Genomic DNA, 24729 nt, shown 5'->3' on the forward strand with positions numbered 1-24729 from the left:
GGGGTTCTTCACTGTAAGAACGGTAAGGATGTGGAATTCTCTTCCACAAGCAGTCGTATCAGCAGGGAGCATTGATAGTTTCAAAAAACTATTAGATGGACACCTTAAAGACCACAACATACAGGGGTATACAATGTACGGTTAAAAGCAAACACACACACACGCATCATAGGTTGAACTGGATGGACTGATGTCTTTTTTCAACCTCACTAACTATGTAACTATGTAACTATGTAACTATGTGTTGCATGACTGAGTAATTCTCAGTCAAAGTGTGAGAGCGCTGAAAGCTGAAAATCGGTCTGGGCAGGAAGGGGGTGAAAGTGCACTGTAGGCAAGTGGTTAAGTTAGATTGTCTTACTATTGTATCCTGGGGACTGGCTGTACCCTCTTTTTTCTGTCCTATCCTCTCCTCTCTTCTCCTTCCCTTCCTCTCCTACCTCTGTTCCTCTGCTACCTAACTCTTCTCTGGGCCCCATGGCCCTTCTCCATGTTATTGAGAGGTGACTAGTTGCCATTACGTTAAGTTTGACATGGGAGATAGCACCCTAGGTGGATATTGAACTGTACAAGGTGTATTTAGCTATTTCCTGATCTATTTTTCTTATTTTTAACTTGCACACATATGCCTCCCTTTTGGATAGGGAACTAGTTGACAAGCTTGACAACCTTGAAACCTCAATGGTACTTTTTCATCGCACTATTTTTGTTTCCTCATTGCTAATTGAATCTCCGGTGTCTTCAGTACTGCATTGTTCTAAGGACTATCGTCATATGGCCCGGAAGCCTTCAACCTATTACCTGCCTTGTACTATTATTACTGCTATATCTCCAAAGTTATGTTGCCTTCTCAACATTTTTATTGTTTTTTTTATGTTATGTTCACTTGTTTTTCTTGAATAAAAATTATTGAAAGAAAAAAAAAAAAAAGAGAGAAGGCAGCGTTGGGAACAGATGCACTGACCTTTCCATGGAGGTTCAATCTTTCTTATGCCTTCCCGCCATTTGCCATGTTACCTCTAGTGATCCAAAAGATTGTTCAGGAACAGGCGGAGGTAATCCTGATAGTCCTTGGTGGCCCAGGAGTCTGTTTGTAATTCTGAAATGCCTCTCCATAGCTCCCCCCTGGCCCCTGCCAGATCCCAAAGGGGCTTCTCCATCAAGGGCCAGCTTGCTCCATCAAAACCCTCAGATTTACCAGCTGACGGCCTGGAGGCTGAGCGGCTCATCCTATAGTTAAAGGGGTGTTCAGAAAAGGTTATTAGTACTATTCTAGACAGCCGTAAATTGGTCACAAGAAGAATTTACTGCAAAGTCTAGAAGATGTTTGGGACCAGGCAGAATACGGCTGGGATTGATTCCTTTTCTATTCCCTGTATCCTGGATTTTTTACAGGAAAGAGTTGAAAAGGGTCTTTCTGTTAGTACCCTAAAAGTACAGATTTATGCCCCTGTCACTTTTCCTAGATGCTAGACTGACTGAGAATCCATTGGTTAAAAGTTTTCCTTTGTCTACAGGCAGACATACTCCTAGATTAGTTGTACAAATACCTCTTTGGGATCTGTCTTTAGTGCTAATTGCGGTTACCAAAGCTCCCTTGGGACCCTTGAGTGAGATTTCCTTAACAGTATAAGTCAGTATCTATGAAGATCATTTTTCTTTTAGCCATTACTAGAGGCAAAAGGATTTCAGATTTAGAGTCCCTTTCCTGTAAGGACCCATCTTTGAGAATTTTGGATGAAAGGGGGGTTATTAAACCAGACCCTCTGTATTTGCCTAAGGTTTCCTCTAGGTTTCACAGATCACAAGAGGTAATCCTTCCTAGCTTTTGTACCTCCACCTGAAATCCGGAGGAAGAAAGATTGTCTTGATGTTAAAAGATGTCTTATTCGTTATTTAGAAATGACCAGCGAATTTAGAAAATCTTCTCAGCTTCTAGTTTCGTTTAGTGGGTCCAGGAAGGGGAGTAGGGCCTCCAGGAGCTCCATTGCTCGATAGATCAAGGAAAACATTTGTGAAGCTTACAGTTCTTCAGGTCAGGCCCCTCCTAACAGGATGAGGGTGCATTCTACCAGATCTTTGGCCACATCTTGGGCAGAAGGAGCAGAAGCATCCTGGGAAGAAACTTCCAGGGCTCTGTTTTGGTCCTTTTTCTCATGCGTTCATCAGGCATTATAGAGTACAAATGCTCTCCAGCCAGGACCTATCTTTTGGAAGGATAGTGATGCAGGCTGTCATCCCTCCCTAAGGTGTAGAATCTTGCTTATCCTCTCTAAGTAGCTGTCCTGGAAGATGAAGGGGAAAAACCCCCGTTAGACTTACTGGTATTTTCATGAATCTTCCAGGACAGTGTCCAGATTTCCACCCTATCCTTTTTGGGCACAATTTCTGACATATAGCTGGGTGGTGGTGGTTACTGAGTTACTGAGTGCACATTGTTGGAGGTTTATTTGATCTTCAAAATAATTGAGGTTCAGAGTAAGCGGATGGCTTTTTGAATTGTGTCTGATTTGTGTTTCCTGTAGAAGGCGGAGCCAATCATCTCTCAAGTAGCTGTCCTGGAAGATTCATGGAAATACCATTACCGGTAAGTCTAATGGGGTTTTTTTACTTGTAAACAACAAGTGTCAGAATAAGGTCTGGTCCTAAAGTCAATTATGCCTGAAGTACTCTTTGAATTTTGCGATCTCTCAGTGGCCAGGCTGTAAAAAAGTCTCACACATGTGGTATCGCCATACTCTGGATTAGTAGCAGAATATGTTTTGGGGTGTAGTTGCAAGTATGCCTATGCTGTGTGTGAGAAATAACTTAATATGACATTTTTGTGAAAAAAATAAATAAATGTAATTTCTTCCTTTTCCAAAGAATTGTGGGAAAAAGTTACAACTTCAAAAAACTTGTCAAGCCTCTTACTAAATACCTTAGACTGTCTACTTTCCAAAAAGGGGTCATTTGGGGAGTATTTGAACTGTATTTACATATTAGCCTCAAGAAATGAGATAGGTTGTCACTACATTAGGTGTGATACATTTTTAATGATTGGTACCATAGCTTGTAGACTCTATAACTTTCACAAAGACCAAATAATATACACTGATTAGGGTTATTTTTACTAAAGAAATGTAGCAGTATACATTTTGGTCAAAATTTATGTAGAAAAGTTACCTATTTCAAATTTCGGAAGTCAGTGGGCTGCTGGTTTTCAAGCTGGCTTCTGTCGGACCGGCTGGCATACACAGTCGCCGATGTTTCCCAACATTCGGCCTGTGTGCATGGGACTTAAGTGCCCATCAGTGCTCATCAGTGCTGTCTATCAGTGCCCATCACTGCTTGATTTCAGTGCCCATCAATGCAGCCTCATCAGCACACATCATTGAAGGAGAAAGATTACCTGTTTGCAAAATTTTATAACAGAAACTAAGAAAAACTTTTTTTTTTAACATATTTGGTTTTTTATGTTTGTTTACCAAAAAGTAAAAAACCCAGTGGAGGATAAATACCACCAAAAGAAAGCTCTATTTTTGTGAAAAAAAATGATAAAAATGTCATATGATTACAATGTTGCATGACCACGCAATTGTCATTCAAATAGCGACAATGCTGAAAGCTGAAAACCGGCCTGAGAAGGAAGGGGGTGAAAGTGTCCAGTAGGCAAGTGGTTAATAAGGGTACAAAAGACAACATTTTACAGTCCAACAGGCAAAATATGACACCTCCCTACTCCTAAAAGATCAGAAGAGGGGGAAAAACGTTAACCCCAACTCTCCCAGAAAGGACAGCACCCACTAGCAGGCTTACAGGTAGCCAGTGCCACCATTGAAGATTACTAACTACAAGCCAGGCCTGAATAATTCACTCACATGGCAGAGCTACATGTCCAGAATGACCTCAGCCGATTCTAAATGAATAAGGGCAGGAAGGGCAGGGGGATTCTGCACATGTGCCACACGAATGACTTATCGTGTCGTTATCAATCGTGTGTAACCAGCGCTGGCTACACATTGTTGTTATTTACATGTCAGCTCTGAGCAGTGGCCAATACAGTCCTTGTATACAAGTAAATGTGAGCAAAAACTATGTAAAATGCAGCTGAACGCAGTATAACATTACGCTGCCAGGAGTAACTGTAAATGGACCCATAGCCTTCTACACTGCTATGTACAAAACGACACACTAGACATATTTATATGCAGTGTGTTTGATGCCCATGTGAACAGCTTCATCTGGTCCTCTCCCTCTGCATTGCTCTTGCCGTTGTTTGACTCAGGAAGGTGCTGGAATTATGAAGCGGCCGTCTCCTTCCTAGCTATGTTGTCAGATGGCAGCAGGGGAAGAGGAGAGGGGCCAATCTAAATCATCGCTAGGGTCAGGAAGGACCTAGCAACATGGCGTCCTACATGCATAGCTCCCAACTGTCCCTGATTTCCTCTGTCCTTCTTTCCTCCTCATTTGTCTCTCGTTTTGGTCTGATCTGTACTGTTGTATATAAAATGCATTACTTTAGCATTTGCCAATGCTAAACCTTTCATTCAAATTTTAAATTGCTGCATTTGTGAATTTCAAAAGCCAATATAAAGGAAATGTAGTGGTAAAAAAAAAAGCCCTTTTAACTAATCTTTTTTTGGGGTTGTTGTCCCTTTAGGGGGGCCTGGCAGGTGGCGTGTCTTATGCCTACATACTTTTGCTAGAAGGTGTCCCTCATTCTTATCTCAAAAAGTTGACATGTATGTTACATGTACTTTGTCCCACAGAGGACAGGACAGTGAAAAAAAAAATGAATGGTAGATGAAACTAAACTCTCCTCTCCTTTCCAGCCAAGGAAGCGGCCATCTTAGCCTCTGTTTGATCTGTAGTTGCCATGGTGCTGCACTTATGATCAGGATCAGTTATGACACCAGCCATTGGTTGGTTTGACAATCCAGGTGAGGTCCCAGCATGCCTTGAGTTTAACTGTTTTGGGAAACCATAAAATCAATAGGTTTAGTTCTGTTTGGCCACACACTTCTAATCAATCTCTTCTGATAGGAATAATCGATCTAGAGATGTCAACTCATTTACTCGATATGCCTCACACAGGTAAGTCGTTTTTGATCAATAGTTAAGATATAATTCTAGTTTATGATCCTAAATTATCGATTGCATTTTTGTCTTTCCCATGTCATCTCATAATCTGATTGATCAAAATATGATTGTATTCATGAACAAAGTATCCCGGTGCTGCTGATTGATGCAGAAGATCGCTATTATTCTGCCCTTGCCGACTGACTCGAGTTTAATTGAATCCGATCTTCATAGAGTCTAATGGTGTGAATACACGATTAGAATATCGCCCGATCATTCAACCACCGACTTTTGAAAAAGTATTTGTCGGTCGAAAACGTTGCCAACATACACGGTCCGAATATCGCCCGACCGTTGCCCGCCGACCATCGAAACAGTGTTCCTCGGCCCTCATGTGTGATGAGGTTATACAGATTTAAACTGAACGACCTCAACACCAACGTATAGAATATCGTTCATTCGCAAACGAGACGACAGAATTTTTCAGGTTTTTCAAACTGTATTTTTCGTTCACAATATCGATATCGCTCATTGATGGCTGGGCATTAACGAGTAGAATATCGGCCGATCGCTCGCTGAACGGAAATTTTCGGCCGATTTTCTTATCGTGTATTCCAGCCATAATGGTGGCCACATGCCTAAATGACCAATTTCTTTTCTGATTTATCTTTTCTGATAGGAATAATGGATGTATAATTGACAAGCCATTTGATCGATATGTCACACACAGGGAAGTAGATTTAAATCGTTAGTTCTCGCTTTTATCTCTGTAATCTCATTGATCAACTCACTTTGATCGAATCGAATTGAGATTGAGTCTAACAAAGGCCACACACACTTCGATACATGATGGATTTATTTTTCCAACTGTTCTCTACCGAAAGGAAATATTGATTTATAGTCAGCAACCCATCCTAATGATATGCTACACACTTTGAAGTGGATTTCAATCATCACTTAATGATCGTATCTGTTTTCATTATGTAATCTCATAATCTGATCAATTGACATATTGTATTTCTGAACAAGGTATCAAAATGCTGATAATTGATTAAAAATATTTAAAGCGGAGTTCCACCCAAAAGTGGAACTTCCACTTTAAATACTCCTGACATGCCACATTTGGCATGTCATATTTTTTTTGGGGGGGGGGGGGAGCGGGTACCTAGATTTGACAGGTACCCACTCCCACTTCCGCTCGGGCCACCTAGGCAGCTCAAGCGGAAGTTCTCCTCTCCCCCCTCCCTCCCTGCAATCTTCTGGGACATGTCATAGGTCCCAGAAGATTGCCCGGCCATTCACAACGAGCAGCGCAACTCGTGTATGCGCAGTGCGCACCTGGCTGTGAAGCCGCAAGCTGTCACAGCCGGGTGCCCACACTAGAGATGCCGACGCCCCCGAGAGGAGAGGGAGAGGATCGGGGCTCCCGCTGGCCGCATCGCTGGATCATGGGACAGGTGAGTGTGTGTTTTTTAAAAGTCAGCAGCCACGGTTTTTGTAGCTGCTGACTTTAAATAAACACAAAAATGAGTGGAACTCCGCTTTAATAATATTCCTCCATGGCCAATTGACTCAGTTTGATTGAATCTGATATAAAATGAGTCTCAGCTAAACGGAAGGGAAATTATGGCTCTTTGACTGTTTGCAGATTTTATCATTTTGATCACATTGATCGAATAATAAAATTGTGTATTTCCACCATTAGTTTTTGTTTTGATTCAGCCTGGGTTCACACTATTGCTAACACAGACATTGCGTGTGATTCGCACCGCATTGCTGTGTAGATCGCATGTGATGTTGTGTGCAACGCGAATTTGCATTGGATTTGCGCAAAAAAGGTGCAGGAACCCTTTTTTTCCAGCACTGGAATCGGATCGCATGGATGTTCACACCCATGCCATCCAATTCCTGTCTGAATTCACAGTTCGCACAGCGATCTGCAGGCTGTTCTTGGGGTTTTTATTAACTTTGTATTGGCACCTGCAGCGGTTCGCAGAGGGCACTGCCTGCGTGGGGATATGTGATGCAGGAACCCGCACTAGAATCGCGCTGGTTCCCTCATCGCAGTAGTGTGAACCCAGGCTTAATCTTTTTATTAATCGGATAATAAAATGGAAGTGTGTCTGCCCACCATTAGTCAATTGCTTTAATTGAATTGCACGTTGATCAGATCATAAAACTGAAGCTTATCTGGCCACCATTAGCCTGGGTTCACACTGGTGTGTTCCCGCATGTGATGTGGTTCTAGTGCACATTACATGCGATGTCTGTGTGGTGCGATTTGAGCTATACAATTTGTATGGATCAAATCGCATCAGATCCACACCAAAATGGTGCAGGACCCGTTTTTTCTGCACCTGAATCACATTGCATAGGTGTACACAACTTTACACCCATGCAATGCAATTCTGGCAATCGCACTGCGTTTTGCAATCTGTTTCAACATGTCGTTATTCTAACATTGAGCCTGAGTTCACACATATGTGATTTCAGACATTGCATGTGATTCTTCGCACCGCATTGCTGTGCAGATCACATGTGATGTCTGTGCAAATCCAAATTCAGCCATACAGTTGTATGGCTGAACTCACTTTGGATTCCCACAAAAAAGTGTAGGAACATTTTTTATCCTCACACTGGAATCAGATGGCATGGGTGTTCACACCCATGCCATCTGATTCCTATCCGAATTCACAGTTCGCACTGCGATCTGTGAACCGATCTGGGGGTGTCATTAACTTTGTATTGATACCCGCAGAGGTTGACAGAGGGCAGTGTGAACTGCCTGCGAGGGAGATGCGATGCGGGAACCCGCACTAGTATCTCGCTGATTCCCGTATCGCCTATGTATGAACCCAGGCTGAGACACTGTTCACACTGATGCGGTGCGTATTGATGGGATTTCACAGTGCGATTTGTGTTTTGACAGGTGCAAATTTAATGCCATTTCTGTGGGGACTGGGCATTGCGGGAGATTAAGCTTGCACCGCGCCAACACCAAACTTGCACAGAACCTTTTTTTTTAACCGGATGAAAATCGCACTGCATTGATGTGAACAGCCTTCATAGTAAACAATGTATTTTCAGATGAGGTGAATCTCTGCCTTTCGGATTGCATCAGATTCGCATGAGTGTGAACTGGGCCTGACACCTGCAACAGACTGCATGGACGTCGTGCGATTGTTATGCAGTACATTGCTGGGAAACGCAGCGAATCTTGTGCATTTCCCCAATCGCATCAGTGTGCACCAGGGCTGAGTTGATCATTTTGATTGAATTGCATATTGATCAGATGATACAATTAAAGCATTTCTGGCCTCCATTAGTTGACCTTTTTCATTGAATTTCATATTGATCGGATAATGAAATCAAAGTGTGAATGGTCACTATTAGCCAATCATTTGATTGAATCTCCTATTGATTGGATAACAGAATCGAAGCGTGTATGCTGGCCATTAGTTGATGTTTTTTGATTGACGTGTATTGATATCAATGTGGAGAGGAGGGATCGGTATGTTTGTGTATTTTATTGGTGGTCACAGTGATATGTGGAGGGTTAGGACGGACCATGTGCTGTTCGCAGTTTCCGAGCAGCGTGCCTCTCCCTCCATTGCTGACAGACGAGCAGAGGCCCCTCTCACCCCCTTATCTCGGCATGTCAGCCTAGCGGGCCCCTCCCCAGTGCAGGGCCTGTTATTGCATCAGCCTAACCCAGTCTGGCCTGTGAGGGGTTAAGAGAGCACGCGGGTCCCGTGACGTAATTTCCTGGCTGAGTGGCGAGCTTGTGAAGGGCGGAGGGGGAAAGAGAAGGAAGGGAGCTCCGTACAGCCCTCCCCTAACGTGCACTCTCTACCTCAGCCGGCTCCTCCCAGCCCCGCTCTCCGGCCCTGTCTTGCTTTCTTTCTGTCTCCCCCCACCACACACACACATCCACCAGGCCGGGAACATGTCAACCGGACACCAGCACAGCCAGAGCCGGGCCATCCCCACCAGGACCATCCATATCAGCGACTCATCTCAGCTACCTCATGACTATTGCACCACCCCCGGGGGGACCCTCTTCTCCACCACCCCTGGAGGTAAGTGCCCGCTGAGGCCTACGTGAGGGCTGAGGAGGGGCATGGCGGCCTGTGCGTGCACGTTCGGGGGAGGTGGGCTCGGTGCTGCAATACACGGGGGGTATTGGTGGGCTCTATGGGGCGCAAGTAGGCCTAGGGGGTGCAGTGTTCTGGCTGGGGGCAGACGAGGGGTGCAGACAAGGAGGGGGTGCAGTGTTCTGGCTGGGGGCAGACGAGGGGTGCAGACAAGGGAGGGGGTGCAGGGTTCTGGCTGGGGGCAGACAAGGAGGGGGGTGCAAGGTTCTGGCTGGGTGCAAACAAGTAGGGGGGTGCAGGGTTCTGGGTGGGTGCAGGCAAGGAAGGGGTGCAGGGTTCTGGTTGGGTGCAGGCAAGGAAGGGGTGCAGGGTTCTGGGTGGGTGCAGGCAAGGAAGGGGTGCAGGGTTCTGGGTGGGTGCAGGCAAGGAGGGGGTGCAAGGGTTCTGGGTGGGTGCAGGCAGGGTTCTGGGTGGGTGCAGGCAAGGAGTGGGTGCAGGCAGGGTTCTGGGTGGGTGCAGGCAAGGAGTGGGTGCAGGCAGGGTTCTGGCTGGGTGCAGACAAGGAGGGGGTGCAGGGTTCTGGCTGGGTGCAGACAAGGAGGGGGTGCAGGGTTCTGGGTGGGTGCAGACAAGGAGGGGGTGCAGGGTTCTGGGTGGGTGCAGGCAAGGAGGGGGTGCAGGGTTCTGGCTGGGTGCAGAGAGCAGAGCATGCAAATGGTTCTGAGGCCCAGGGCGGTCCCACCTAGAGCTGCTGGTGGTGAATGCAGAGATCACATGCTAGTCATGTCCGTACAGAGCCTGCATGGCCTCCCTGCATGCACACTCATAGTGATTACACAATCGGAGGGGGGTGCTGGGCCTCACCTAGCTGTCACTTGTTATCCTGACTTTCCATGTCCGGCTTGCAGTGTTCAGTGCAGGGTGGGGGTAAATCGGGGACACAGCTGGCAATACAAAACACAATGCACGTGCTCGGACACGATGGGGCGGCTCCATGCACAGGGCCCAGCTCCGATCACAAGATATCAAGCTCTGCAGAATTCCTACAATTTCTGATAATGGGGCCCATTAGCACTACATGCAGGTACGTGTTTCCACTTGGAAAACCCACTAGTAACTGCAAAGACCAGAGTGGCGTGTTTCTCGCGTTCAGGTGTGATGTTTTTGTGTAACATTTGCATATCACACAAATGTGTAAACACACAAACGCACCTCTCACCCACAACAGTTTGATCAGAAGAAACATGCCTTTGCAACAATGTGCATAAAAACGCAGCAGTTGACTGCGGGATGTTTTTATGTGAGTTGTAGTGTGAATGGGCCCTAAGGAGAAAATACACGGGTATAATTCTGATATCTACACAGGATCCTGCCTACAAAAAAACACACATGGTCTTGTGCACACAGGGACCTGGGGCTATAGATTGTAGAATCCGGGTGTATTTCTCCACCCACAAGCGACAGCTGGCACATACTGCCACCTATGGAAATCATTGGGCCTCGTGCCCATGGGTGCCTGGCATCATAGATCAGCTTTTCTCAACTTTTTTTTTTCTAGTGTTGGGGAACCCCTGAATAAACCCCTATTACTAGATCTACAGCTCACGGTACATTAGTGTCATGGTTATTAGATTGCATCGTACATTTGAGGTCATTGAGAAGAATGCCCCTTTACATATAGCTAGAAAGAGAGGCAAACATTGCTCAGGGAAACCACTATCCACTCCTGGAGGAACCCTTGTGTTCTACAGAACCCTTATTGGAGGCTGGTTTAGAACATGAAATTATGGTGTTTGTTTTCCCTATCTGGAAGCCACAGCTACCCATAAATCAATTACATGTACACAGGTATACATTATTTGGAAGTCATCTATGTTCAGATTTGTATGTCCGAATGCAGGCTTTTATATATGCCGGCATATACGTTTTTTTTACAGCTGCATCACAATTTTTTTTTTTTTTTTGGACAGTTGTGGCTCATGGGTGTGGAAATACACCTGAATTTCATTTTCTATCATGCCAGACAACCCATTCGCATGAGGCCTAATGGTTCATCAAGGACTTCAGTTTACATGCGTTTAGATTTTTAAATGTCCGTGAAACATTCACATCTGAAAATCTTTTTCCAAACCTCTAGCTCAATTTTCATTTGTAAATTTGTGTTTAAACAGAACTGACAAAGAAATAAGACCATAGATGCAGGGCTTTACTATTTGGATTTCTTCACAGTTGAACCCAACACACAATTACTGAGCACAATGCACTTTTGTGCATGGGCATACAATATACAATGATGCTGCGTTCGGATCTGAACTTTACGCGGTATCATTTGGAACACAGCAGTTTTTGCAACACTTGCACATGAAGCCAAAATCCTCATGCACATGGGCAACTGAGGGCATACAATGGAAACTGCCTGTGGCCAGAGGTGCTATATATAGCCACACATGGATGCCTGGGTATATGCAGGTATTTGCGTAAACATGCACATGTGTGAGGACATATGACCCTATATGCAAATTGTTTAACCAGGGAGATGTATGTCTGTATGCTTGTTTGTCTACATTTAGTAGCGTACAGCCATTGATTTCTGTGGCCAACTATGCATCCGCTATGGCTCCTGAGCCAATAAATGTCTGAATTTTGGGAGGACTAGTAGTGGAATTTGTGAAGGGGAAAAAATGACACATGCAATCTTCCACCTGCATTATCACAATAGGTTTATTACCTGCTGATCCAGCCAGTAGATCTTTTTGGGGGACAATGCTGATTATTCTGTTAAATTCCACAGCATCATTGTGCCCTTTGGACAGTGTAGTTTTTTTTTAAATGCAAGTTAAAAAAAAAAAAAGTTTTCAGATGCAACTCCGCTTAACACTTTTAAAGCAGTTACAGCAAGATTTGTTTCTTTTGGTAAAAAGGTTTCAAGCGCGAAAACAAGATGACTACTGCAAGCACTATAGGCAGATACTTGTCCCAACTCCTATAACAGTGATGGTGGAACTACATTTCCCATGATGCTCATGCACTCTGCAGTGTAGATGAACATCATGGGAAATGTAGTTCCAAAACCTCTGGGGTGCCAAGGTTCACCATCACTGCCATATAACTTCCAGTTTCAGCTTGGTCTGCAAGTAAGATCTTCATTTAAGGAATTTTATCAGTCCAATATTAACCACATGGTTACCAGAATTCAGTTTTTGTGCAAGAGTGGGCTCTTGGCTCATGACTTTTGTAATTATAAGGCTTCTTGCACATGGCTGTCCTGTGGCCCACTGCTGTACTGCCACCCATTGAGTTGTATTAGAGGCAGCTGTATGCAGTCCTGTTCTGGTGGTCATGTAAAGCACCTGCATAAGCATTGAGCTTTGTTTTGAATGCACACTATCTGCATTCAGATCATACATTGTTGCAAATATGGGTGCTTTTTATACATACAATGCCATTTCTAATGCTTCATGAGTTAGAATGTGGCACATCGGGTCCCGGGACTGTCGGTGTGCAGGTTCTGCATGCTGTACGGTCCTGTGTGAGGCCTAAGCTTGTTGGTGTGCTGAGGAACAGAAATGAGTGTTCACAATATTTGGCTTTTAATTTGCAGTCATGTGTTTTTGTTTTTCTATCATAACATTACTCCTTGAAAGGTATTCTCCCTCTGAACAAAGTGCACATTTCTCCATATGTGCAGACGCATGGCTTATTAGCAGACATTTTTAGCCATGCCTCCAGGAAAACTTGAAACTGTAAACAAGCTTAGGGAAGCCAGGACTACCTCATGACTATTGCACAATGGGGAGGGGAGGCTAATGGGAGGTGGCATGACTGCAGAAGTCCTTCATAAACAGCAGTTGCTTGTGTTGCTGCATAGAAAAACATAAGGAAATCTGCTTGAGAGCTCTGTTCATATGTTAAGAATTTGGTCTTGTTTCTTAGAATACATGGCAATTATAGTACAGAGTCATAACATTCTTGGCTTCATGGTTTCACTGCCCCCCTCCCTTTCAGAACTATTGGCATCAGCTCCTCACTCTAGGAATGTTTCAGGCTCCAGCCATACTGTTGATCACACTAACATAAAGTACGTTTGTAGAATGTATTATGTAAAGTTACTTGCAGGCTTTTATATACGCCAATTATCAGAAAAACACAGGGTATTCACACAAATGTAATCTTCATTTTTAGGAATTTACTTTATAAGCTCTGGGTAGCTTCAGAAACTTGAGGTTGGGGGATATTCTTTTTTAAGGCATTGTCCACCTTTTGCAAAAAATGTATTAAATGAACTCCCAGTAACTTCAAACCCAACTCCAGGATATTGGCAACCCCCCCAACTGCTGGTATAAAAAAGTGGCCACTTAGCAGAAGCCACGGTCACATAGTGATCCTCCTTCTGTTTACTTCCTGGGGTCCACCTTGGGTGTCCTGTTCACATACACGCCCCTTATTGCTGGACACTTCCACCAGCAACTCATGGGCATAGAGGGGAGCAGTGCCTAAGAAGATAACGAGTAGGGGAAAATGTTCAATCCCCTTAGCAGGATATTCGCTTTTCTCAAAGCAGAAACTTACTTTATTAAAAATTATTAAAATAGGAAAAAAATAAAATTATAGCCGTCGCCGCGAGCTCGCGCGCGAAAAAACTTATATGGAAGTCGAGCCGCAAATGAAATCGCTGTTCAAACCACACGTGAGGTATCGCCATGATTGCCAGAGCGTGAGCAATAATTTAAAAAAAGTTACACTCTAACCTGGTAACCGTTAAAATTTTAAAGCATCGCCTATGGAGATGTTTATTGACCGTAGTTTGTCACCATTCCACGGGTGTGCACAAATTTAAACTGTAACATGTTGGGTATCTATTTACTCGGCGTGACATCTTTCACAATATACAAAAAAAAAAGGGCTAACTTTACTGTTTAGTTTTTTTTTTTTTTTTTTTAAATGCAGTGAAATGTGATTTTTCGTAATTTAAAAAAAAAAACTGCCATTTTCTCCAGAGTCTTTGTATATATGTGTGTGTGTGTGTATATGTATATGTGTGTGTGTATGTATATGTATATGTATATATATATATATATATATATATATATATATATATATATATATATATATATATATATATATTAGTGTGTTTGGGGGTTCTAAGTAGTTTTCTATCAAAAAATACTGATTTTTAACTTGTAAAAAAAAAAAAAAAAAAAAAAGCCTGGTGGTTAAGGTCAATTTCACTCTATGTATAATTCCTCTCGTGACATGTTTGCTATAAGTTGTGCAGGAAAAATAGTCTCGATGTCCGCCGGCCACTCTGCGATCGGCGGGGGAGAGGGAGAAAGTCAGGCAGCTTGTGTAAACAAGCTGCCTGTCATTCTCCCCTCTGTATGAGAGCTGATCATATGGATCTACTATGTAGATCCGTTGATCACTCTGCATACAGCTGAAGCCACAGCCAATCACAGTAAGAATCACGCCCCTAGGGACACACACAGCCCCTCCCTCTCAAATAAAGTTAACCCCTTCACTACCAGTGTATTTTTACAGTAACAGTGCATATATATAGCACTGATTACTGTAGAAATGTCACTGGTAACCCCAAAAGTGTCAAATGTCAGTCAAGGGTCCGATCTGTCCGCCCCAATGTCGCAGTACCGCAAAAAAAATCGCAGATCGCCGCCATTACGCGTTAAAAAAAAAAAACAACAAAAATGACAAAAATCTTTCCCTTAGTCAGTCCCTCCTCCTGGGACTTTGCTCCCGCCAAAAGACACCGTCACGTGCTCCCTCCAGATTCATACCCAATCCCAGGATGCATTGCAGCAATGCCCACCCACTGGGATAGCCATAAACTCTAGTGCACTATTGGTTAGGCTTCCTCCACTGTCCAACAAGCTCCCTAATTGGACACAGCGGGGATATTCCCTGGCTTAGACCCAATAAATCACACCTGGAAACATGGAACAGGCTAAACTAACAGATCTGGCTCTCCTGATGAGCAGAACCGAGCCACCAAATGTGTTTTCCTAGCACATACCTAGGAGGGTGCTACTTGGGTCATAGTATAGTTGCTTGCTTTCAATGTAGCTTGTTCAGTGATGTTGAAGATGTTTCACCACTCATGCAACGGTCTTTCTTAGAGATGGAAATCTATGACTGAGCTTGTCACCTGCATATAACACTGTTCTACCTTCTGGCTGCCAATGCCTGTTTCAAGGATACCATGGTGATATCAATTAGAGCAAGGTGTTTATCAAATTTTAAGGATGAAAGCATAAAAGTGCACAAAACTTGTACAATAGAAAAGTAACCTATTTTATAAAAACAAAAACAGCCTCTAGCCCCGCCACTGGCCACAACGAGCAGACTTGCACAGAACTGCACCCTGCCAGCCTGATGTGCACCAGTACAAGCTGAGCATATGTGAGTTTTTTTTTTTTTTGTTTTATTTCGTTCATTGACAAACACAGCTTCTGGTAGTCTTAACCATTGGGCTATACTGCCACCTACAGGAGTGGGACACTAGGCAGACATTTTTTTTTTTTCTACTTAGTCAAATGTAAGGATCTAGTTCCTTGCTGGGATCTTCGGTCCTGGCAATTTTTTCCTCTTTTAACCACTTGCCGGCCGCCAGCCAGCAGTACATAATACAGTGGCAGGTCAACTCTGTCCAGCGAAACAACGTAACTGTACATCAGTGAGACCATGAGTTGGGGCGTGCGCCCATTTGCTGCAGGGGACGCTGATCTGAGAGTCCAGGGGCCGCAATTGCCTCCTGGCACCCGCGATCACTCCCTGTGGAGACATAACTGCGGTCTGCTGGTGTAAACATGCCAAACCGCTGTTCTGTCAGCAATGAACACAGGGCTACTGTTCCTATTTAGAAACTCAGGTCCCTGTGTTCATTCCATAAGTCCAGTTAGCACCCCCTAGGGACACATTTAACCCTTTGATCGCCCCTGGGGTTAACCTCTTCCCTGCCAGTGTCATTACAGTAACAGTGCATAGGTTTAGCACTGATTACTCTAGTAATGTCACTGGTCCCGTTCCTCTTCCCCACCAAAAGTGTCAAATGTCATGTATCTGATCTGTCCTGTCCGCCGCAATGTCAGTTTCGCTAAAAATCGCTGATTGCCGCTATTGCTAGTAAAATATATACACATGTCTCCGCTGACATCCGATGCCCCATAGGGATGCATGGGGGGACCGTTCAGATCCTCCAAGAAAACGGACAGGCGCATCTGAACCGCCCGCCTGTGTGAAAGGGGCCTAACAGGCCAGGTTTGCAAGAAAACTGAAATACATCACAGGTGATATAATTTGCTGCTCAGTGACTGGAGTATACTAGTCTGCATCTCCCCTACGTAATAATACTTAAAATCTGGCCTGTTAGTGTGCCCTGAGGACCGGGCTTGAGAAACACTGGTATAGACGGGTTGCTCCTGTCTTCTCTGATCCTACCCTTTTACAGTCCCAGCAGTCCCCAATTAATCTGCTGATAGCCCTAGGAGGCACTCTGCACATGCTCAATTTGGTGTGTATTGCTTTAAATTTTTATTTTTTGGGCGTGGGTGCATGTGGTTAGGACAGGGCCAGTCAGCACTGTCCGGACAGAGGGTCATGTAGCCTCAAAGGACAGTGAGAGACTTAAACTCCAACAAGGTTTATCCAGTGCTTGGTCTGACACTGGTAGAAGTCACAAAACTGCTACAGTGGCGAAAATAACTGGATCCCCTCTGGTTTTGTAAGTTTTCCCACTTAACAGAGAAATGAAGGGTCTATAGTTTTTATCATGGGTGTATTTTAAATGAGACTACCAACCAAAAATCCAGAAAAAAAAACACATGATACAAATGTTATAAATTTGTGTTGCAGTTCAGTAAGTAAAATAAGTATTTGATCCCCAAGCAAAACATGACTTCGTACTTGGTGGAGAAACCCTTGTTGGTAAGACGTTTCTTGTGGCACTTTTCCACTGCAATTACCGGCTCGGCTCCACTTGACCCTGCTTGGCTCTGTTTGGTTTTCCACTGCATGGTACCGCATGGAACGGTGTTGGAACGGTTCGGTACGGTTTGCTTTTCCACTAAAGTAAAGTGGGTGGGATAACAATGATTCTCTGACCAATCAGTGGCTAGTAGAAACAAACAGTCGAGGCGGCATGCAAAGGATTGTGTGATATGGTACCGGTACGGCCCTCTTGGAACCACAACTGAGGTAGTACTGTTTAAGCGAGCCGTACCGTTCGGTTCCATGTAGTGGAAAAGCGCCACTGTACCGAACCGTTCCAACACCATACCATGCAGTGGAAAAGCGCAAAAGCGAGCCGAACCGTTCGGTTCCATGCAGTGGCAAAGCGCCTTTGAAGTTGACCAGGTTTGCACACATCTCAGGAGGGATTTTGGAGACTGGCTAGTCCATTCTATGACCTTAAAAGAAAGAAATTGTGCTGCGTGTTGCCAAATTAATAAAATACAGTGACCCAATTTTAAATTGACATGCAAGCTGTTAACACATTTTGTTCCCACAATGATATTTTTAAGTGCTGATTGAAAAAAGGAGTATATCTGCGCTGCTTAAAACAGAATGCCTAATTATGACCCTCCTGGTAAAAAGTGAACATATTCATAGGTGCTTAAACATATATTATAGAAAATCTCTCCTTTCAAAAACATATTCATATGACATCAACACCTTCTATACCTAATGACCTAAAAAAAAAAAAAATTACAAAAACCATGAAAAACACTTCACTGCCACACAGGTGCTCCACCACCAGCTAAAATGCTCGCTCACCTTGCAAGTGGATCTGTAAATTACTACAGATCAAATGGATATTTTGCACAACAATCTTATAGGTATGATTATCTGGTCTCATCCACAAAGTATGGATCCTAGATGCATGTGCCAACCTCTGCTGGCTGTATCTCCATAAGCTGTGCCGTACATATATGGGGGAAAAAGTCCATATAGTGTTGTATGTTCTAACCATCACATATTAATTACTCACATTTTATTAGTGTAAAAAAAGCATTTAAAAATGCTATCACGGCGCTCACAAGTAAGGTTCTAGTACACTGGGCCTGGGACTGACGTCACTTGGCTTCCGCATCCACGCGTAACACCACTAACCCACATGGCATTGTCGGAAGAATAATTGCATTTTCATGTTGTGTACTGTGGGAGGCCAGATATAGTGAATGCAGGGTCCTGGATTTAGTAACACTTTAATTTCAAAGTACCTGTGTGCTAAGTAATATACTGTATAGGTGTAACTCCGATGTGTACTGCCTTTTACTGATATTACAGTACTTAAAGTGGAGTTCCGGCCTCGGAAATGTTTTTTCAGTAAAAATATCCCCGGGACAGTCAGGGCTAGTGCATTCCATAATGGATAGCCTCTGAAATGTCCCAGGTTGCACTTACCTTTTTAGAAGAAATACTTACCTTGAAAATGTTTTCTCCAGCGCTGCCATCTCAGGTGTGGATAGCTGAAGCCAGCGAGTCCTCTTCTGCATCCTCTTCGTCCCAGAATGCCCTGCACCGGCCCTGCTCATCACTTCCGGGGCAGGCGCGTCATACCTGCACAGCTTCTGGGCGTGCCCAGAAGGTGTTTAGCAGGAAATGATGCGCCTAAACCGGAACTGATGAGCGGGGCCTGTGCAGGCGCATTGACACCTGGGAGCGATGACGTTCAGCTCCCAGGAGTCATCGCAAGCAGGAAGTGACGGCGTGGGCCGCGGCCAAAGAGGGAGGGAGTAGAAGGAAGGTAAGTAGATTTTCTTCAAAAACAAGGCAAGTAAAGAAAAAAAAATCGGGAGTATCAATTTGTCAATTTATTTTTTAGGGGATTTACAGCAAGCGCATGGGCCAAGGTTGTTTTTGAGCCCGGAACTCCGCTTTAAGATACTGGCTCAGAAGTCTTGTAAATCCTGATATCTGTACAGTTCTTAGCTGCACAGATACTTGACACAGATTAGCCCTTTCATAGCATCTCCATTTTTTTTTTTTTTTTCAATGAAGTCACATTGTAGTCTAAACCAGTGTTTCTCAACTCCGGTCCTCAAGGCACACTAACGGGCCAGATTTTAAGTATTACCTTGGGAGATGCAGACTAGAATACTGCAATCACTGAGCAGCAAATGATTTTCACCTGCAATGTATTTCAGTTTTCTTGCAAACCTGGCCTGTTAGTGTGCCTTGAGGACTGGAGTTGAGAAACACTGGTCTAAACACTAGGGGAGAGGAGACTAAGGAAATGCTTTCTTCTGCCTGCAGCTGATCATCTCAGTTTAGATGGTCCCTTTACTGGAGCTCAAGGACTGCTTGTTGATCATAAAAGGTATGCTTCAAGATAGTGAAGATTTACCACCCCACGTAATGGAAAGGTAACTAAATTTCTCTTACGTCCTCCGACAGTCGCCGCCTCTTCATATTCGTCACATATGGGGTATTAGACTTTGCTCCGAAGGAGTAGCTAGGCAACAGAATATGTTAACAATAAAGCTTTAACATATCCCACCCTCAAGGGGTGGTCCCCTCAGTCAATACCCTCCTACTTCCTGCAACCATATCTCAGTTTTAATGTCTAGCTTGTCAGGAGTGGCTGGCTCTCTCTGTGCTGGGACTTTTTGTCCCAGACTCTTTCTTCTTTTTGATATTTTGTTTGAGTTTTCTCTCTACCTTTACTTAGCTGTTATTTTTGTCAGCATTAGTTAGTTCTTCGGACGAAGAGGATCATGCGGACTGGGTCTCGGGCTGATCCCCCTGGTCGCAGGTCGTGGGTCAGTGGCTTCCCAGTCTGCCATCGAGCGTTCAGCCAGGTAACGCTCCTGGCACGGTGAACGACCCATCCCTGTTCGGTGCAGGGATGATTGGTGAGGTGGCTACCTCACCGGACGCTGTGCGGTTTCTGAACCGCCATTGTGTGCGTCTTGAATTGCGACTCTCCCTGCCTCATGTGCAGCGGCTTGTTCGCCTGTGCGGGTTCCCCACGCCATGTGAGGTAAGTGTATCTATGTGGGGACCTGTCTGTCTGGGGGGGGTCTCAGTCTGGGACTGTGTAACCTGCCTTTAATCACACTGCTTGTCTCCCTATATCTCGGCTGCATGCTGTGGGCTGCAAGGGGGGGGGGAGCTGTATGACACTGAGTATGTCAGGCTGGGCAGTGTGAGGAGCTGTGTGCTGTGGGGCATGTTTTTAATGGCATGTTGGGGCATATACAGCGATCGCTGCGGCGATCTAACATGTATCCATATTATGGGATAATATTGTGTGTGATTTTATGCACTGTGGAGCGGCGATTTCGGCGCCAAACGGCGCCATTTTACCGGCGCCCGCTCCGGCCGCATGGTTTACATGCACGGCGGCCATTTTCTTGTAGCCTCCATAGGCTTACATAGAGCGCCCTGGCAGCATCACTTCCTCTCTCCTGGAAGCACCGATCGAGGCAGCAGCAGCAGCGGAGTCTCCTCAGGTTTTATCCTTCTATTCCTGTATTCCATTGCCTGTATTCAGTCTGTATATTCCCTGTGGGGGTCTCATTGTGCCTGAGTGTGGTGCGGTGGGCTGCGCTTGCCGCGCTTGCTGTAAGGGGGCAGTTAACCCTTGGTTGTCTGGCATACAGGGGCAATGGATTCTCAGGAGGGCAAGTTTCCCACAGTATTGGTGGAAAGCCAGGGGACCGCTGTTTCCCCCCCAGGGGGGGATTTGGCCACTATTGTGGCTGGCCTTGCTGCACAGGTGCAAATGCTGGTGGCTGCTCAATCTACTAAACGGCCCAGAGTTACTCTGTCCTCTGATTCTGAGGGTGAAGGTGATGGGGCTGTTCTGGCGGGGACCCCCCTATCGGGGTCCCGCTCCTCTCTTGATCTAGTGGGGTCTGAGGTAGAGGCTGAAGTTGAGGGGGTTGATAATTCTCCCCCTGGCTCGCCTGAAGAGCTTGCAATCATGGATGAGTTGATTGCTTCCATTAAGCAGACGCTACGTTTGCAGGACGAGGTGTGTCCCCCAGCTGCCTTGGCGGCTTATGGGACGCAGAGAAAACGCAGGACGCCGCAGGTTTTTCCCTGCAATGCTGATTTTCAGCGCGCTGTTAAGGACCAATGGCGCGATTTGCGCAAGCCTTTTGCGGTACCAAGTAAATTTAAGCTGCGTTATCCTTTCTCGCCTGCCACTGATGAACGGTGGTGTGTGCCTCCGCCAGTGGATCATGCTATTGCGGTTTTGAACAAAGCCACTGCGATCCCTGCAGAGGGATCCCCTGTTTTCCGTGATGCCACGGATAGGAGACTGGAGTCTCTTGCCCGTCATACTTATTCTGTTACGGGTTCTATGCTTAAGGCTCTGTTTGCTTCTCTCATGGCGGCCCAGGCGATCGCAAGTTGGACGCAGATGCTTAGGCGCGTCCTAGTGGCCGATTCGGCCTCGGCGGCGACCCTGGATATGGTGGATCAGATCCACCAGGGTGTCATGTATCTGTGTGATGCGGACCTGGACCTGATTCCGTTGGCCGCGCGTGTGCACAGCGTGGCGGTGTTGTCTCGCCGCCTGGTTTGGTTGAAATGTTGGTCGGTGGACCAATCTTCACGTAAAACCTTAGCCAATCTGCCTTATGATGGGTCTCGCCTTTTTGGGGAGTCCCTGGATGTGTTGATTAAGGGGATTACCGGGGGTAAGAGCACTCTCTTGCCCCATTTCCCCAAGGCTAAGGGGGCTTCTGGGAAGAAGCATGCTCATTTTCGGCCCCCTCAGGGGTCCTTTCGTGCCTTTCGGCCGCACTACAAGGGCAAGCCGTTCAAGGGCCAGGGCTCTCAGAAGAAACCCTGGTCTGGGAAACAGAAGTCCGGCCAATCCGGACCTGCGGCCCATAACAGTTCGGCCTGAAGGGGCGCCCTCACCCAGTTTTGGGGTGGGGGGACGCTTGCTCGGTTTTCTTCAGCCCTGGTTGGCCCGTGTGCGGGACAGAGGGGTTCTGGAAATCGTTCGATCTGGTTACAAGATCGAGTTTCTCTCTCGGCCAGAGAGCAGATTTTTTCCCTCAAATCTACAACTGTCTCCAGAGCGCCTGCGGGATCTGCACCTGGCGGTGCGGGACCTGAGGGCTCAGGGAGTGGTGGTTCCGGTGCCTCATCGGGACAGATTTCGGGGGTTTTATTCCAATCTGTTCACCGTGCCCAGAAAGGAGGGCAAGGTTCGTCCAATTCTGGACTTGAAAGCTCTGAACCGCTCTGTGCGGGTTCGCAAGTTCCGCATGGAATCCCTGCGCTCGGTGGTGGCTGCCCTGGTTCCGGGGGAATTCATGGCCTCCATCGATTTGAAGGATGCGTATCTTCACATCCCCATATTCGAGGGTCATCAGAGATACCTTCGATTTGCCATTGCGGAGGATCACTACCAGTTCGTGGCGTTGCCCTTTGGGCTCGCCTCGGCTCCGCGGGTCTTCACCAAGGTGCTTGCACCGGTTCTGGCATTATTGAGAGCCCAGGGCATTTCTGTCCTGGGGTATCTGGACGACATTCTGATTCGGTCTGCGACCAGTCAGGGTCTGGAGAAGGACCTGTCTGTCACGATGCAAACTCTGCAGGAGTTCGGTTGGACGATAAATGTTCCAAAGTCGACACTGAGTCCGTCGGTTCGTCTTCCCTATCTGGGAATGATACTGGACTCGGTGCAGGCGAAGGTCTTCCTGCCGGAAGACAAACTCGGGACTCTTCAGGAGGAAGTCAGGTCCCTCAGGGACGTTCCGAACTCGTCTCTGCGGACGTGTATGAGATGTCTGGGATTGATGGTCTCGGCTTTCGAGGCGATTCCTTTCGCGCAGTTTCACACGCGGGGTCTCCAGGCGGAGATCTTGTCCAAGTGGGACGGGCGACCTCAATCTCTGGATCTTCAGATCTCGTTGAGTCATCGCACCAGGGAAAACCTTCTGTGGTGGCTCCAGTCCCCGTTGGTGTCCGGGGGCAAGTCGTTTCGTCCGATCTCGTGGACGATAATCACCACGGATGCCAGCCTGTCGGGCTGGGGTGGTGTTCTGGGCGTTCTGTCCGCCCAGGGGACCTGGTCGGAGGGGGAGTCTTCCCTCCCGATCAACATTCTGGAATTGCGTGCGATAAGGCTCTGTCTTCATCGCTGGACGGACCGGCTGCAGGGCTGCCCGGTTCGGGTGCAGACGGACAATGCCACGGCGGTGGCCTACATCAACCACCAAGGGGGCACCAGGAGTGCCCGAGCGGCTCGAGAAGTGGCCGACATTCTGTCTTGGGCCGAGACTCATGTCCCGGCGATAACGGCGGTTCACATTCCGGGAGTGGAGAACTGGCAGGCGGACTATCTGAGTCGCCAGACCCTGGATCAGGGGGAATGGTCTCTCCACCCGGCTGTCTTCCAGATGTTGTGCGCGAAGTGGGGTCTTCCAGATGTGGACCTGTTCGCGTCTCGCCTCAACTACAAGGTGAAGAGGTTCGTGGCAAGGACGCGCGACCCTCGGGCAGACGCGTCGGACGCGTTAGTGGCCCCGTGGCATCAGTACAGGCTGATGTACGCGTTTCCACCGATTCAGTTGCTGTCCCGGTTCCTTCGCAGGTTACACTCGGAACGCAGCACGGTGATTCTTGTGGCACCGGACTGGCCTCGCCGGTCCTGGTACGCAGACCTCGTGAATCTGGCGGTCGACGCCCCCTGGCGTCTGCCTCTTCGGGACGATCTACTGTCTCAAGGACCGATTTACCATCCTGCTTTACAGTCGCTGGCTTTGACGGCCTGGCTGTTGAGACCGAGGTCCTGAAGGAGAAGGGTCTCTCTCCAGAGGTTGTTCATACCTTGATCAACGCGAGGAAGTCTTCCTCGGGAAAGGTTTATTACCGTACTTGGAAGGCCTATTTTGCCTGGTGTGAGTCCAGGGGGTTTTCACCCCGCACGTACTCGGTTTCCCGTGTGCTGTCTTTCCTTCAGACGGGTGTCGATCAGCGTTTGGCGCTGGCTACGATAAAGGGTCAGGTGTCTGCGCTGGCCGTTCTGTTTCAACGTCCCGTGGCTTCCAACTCCTTGGTTGGCACTTTTATTCAGGGTGTGCGGCATCTGGTTCCTCCTAGGAGGGATCCTTTGCCCCCTTGGGACTTGAATCTAGTCCTGTCTGTGTTACAACGTGCTCCTTTTGAACAGATCAGGGAGATATCGTTGTCTATGTTGTCCAAAAAGGTCGCCTTTTTGGTGGCGATCGCTTCGGCTCGCAGAGTGTCGGAACTGGCGGCTTTGTCCTGCAAGTCTCCGTACCTGGTTGTTCATTTGGATAAGGTGGTCTTGCGACCTAATCCTTCTTTTCTGCCGAAACGAGTTTCGGAATTCCATCTTAACGAGGATATTGTTTTGCCTTCGTTGTGCACGAAGCCTAAACATCCAAAGGAGGTGAGACTACATTCTCTGGATGTTGTTCGGGCGATTAGGGTTTACCTTTAATCGACTGAGTCTTTTCGTAAGACGGACTCCTTGTTTGTTCTTCCAGAGGGTCCTCGGAAGGGCATGGCGGCTTCCGCCTCTACCATTGCCAAATGGATCAGGCGGACCATTGAACAGGCCTATGCC

At 46.5% G+C, this 24729-nt stretch overlaps 1 protein-coding gene across 1 annotated transcript in view; it reads left to right on the top strand.

Moving 5' to 3' along the window:
* Nucleotides 1–8885: 8885 nt before the first annotated feature.
* EIF4EBP2 (eukaryotic translation initiation factor 4E binding protein 2) overlaps nucleotides 8886–24729 on the top strand; it is a 74467-nt gene continuing 58623 nt past the window's right edge. The window contains exon 1 of the mRNA XM_082266855.1: nucleotides 8886–9140. Coding sequence (XP_082122981.1) covers nucleotides 9008–9140 — 133 coding nt within the window. The 5' untranslated portion in view covers nucleotides 8886–9007. The remainder of the gene's footprint in view (nucleotides 9141–24729) is intronic.

Source organism: Pelophylax lessonae, assembly GCF_965119305.1.
Source record: "Pelophylax lessonae genome assembly, chromosome: 9".
In the NCBI taxonomy this organism is placed as follows: domain Eukaryota; kingdom Metazoa; phylum Chordata; class Amphibia; order Anura; family Ranidae; genus Pelophylax; species Pelophylax lessonae.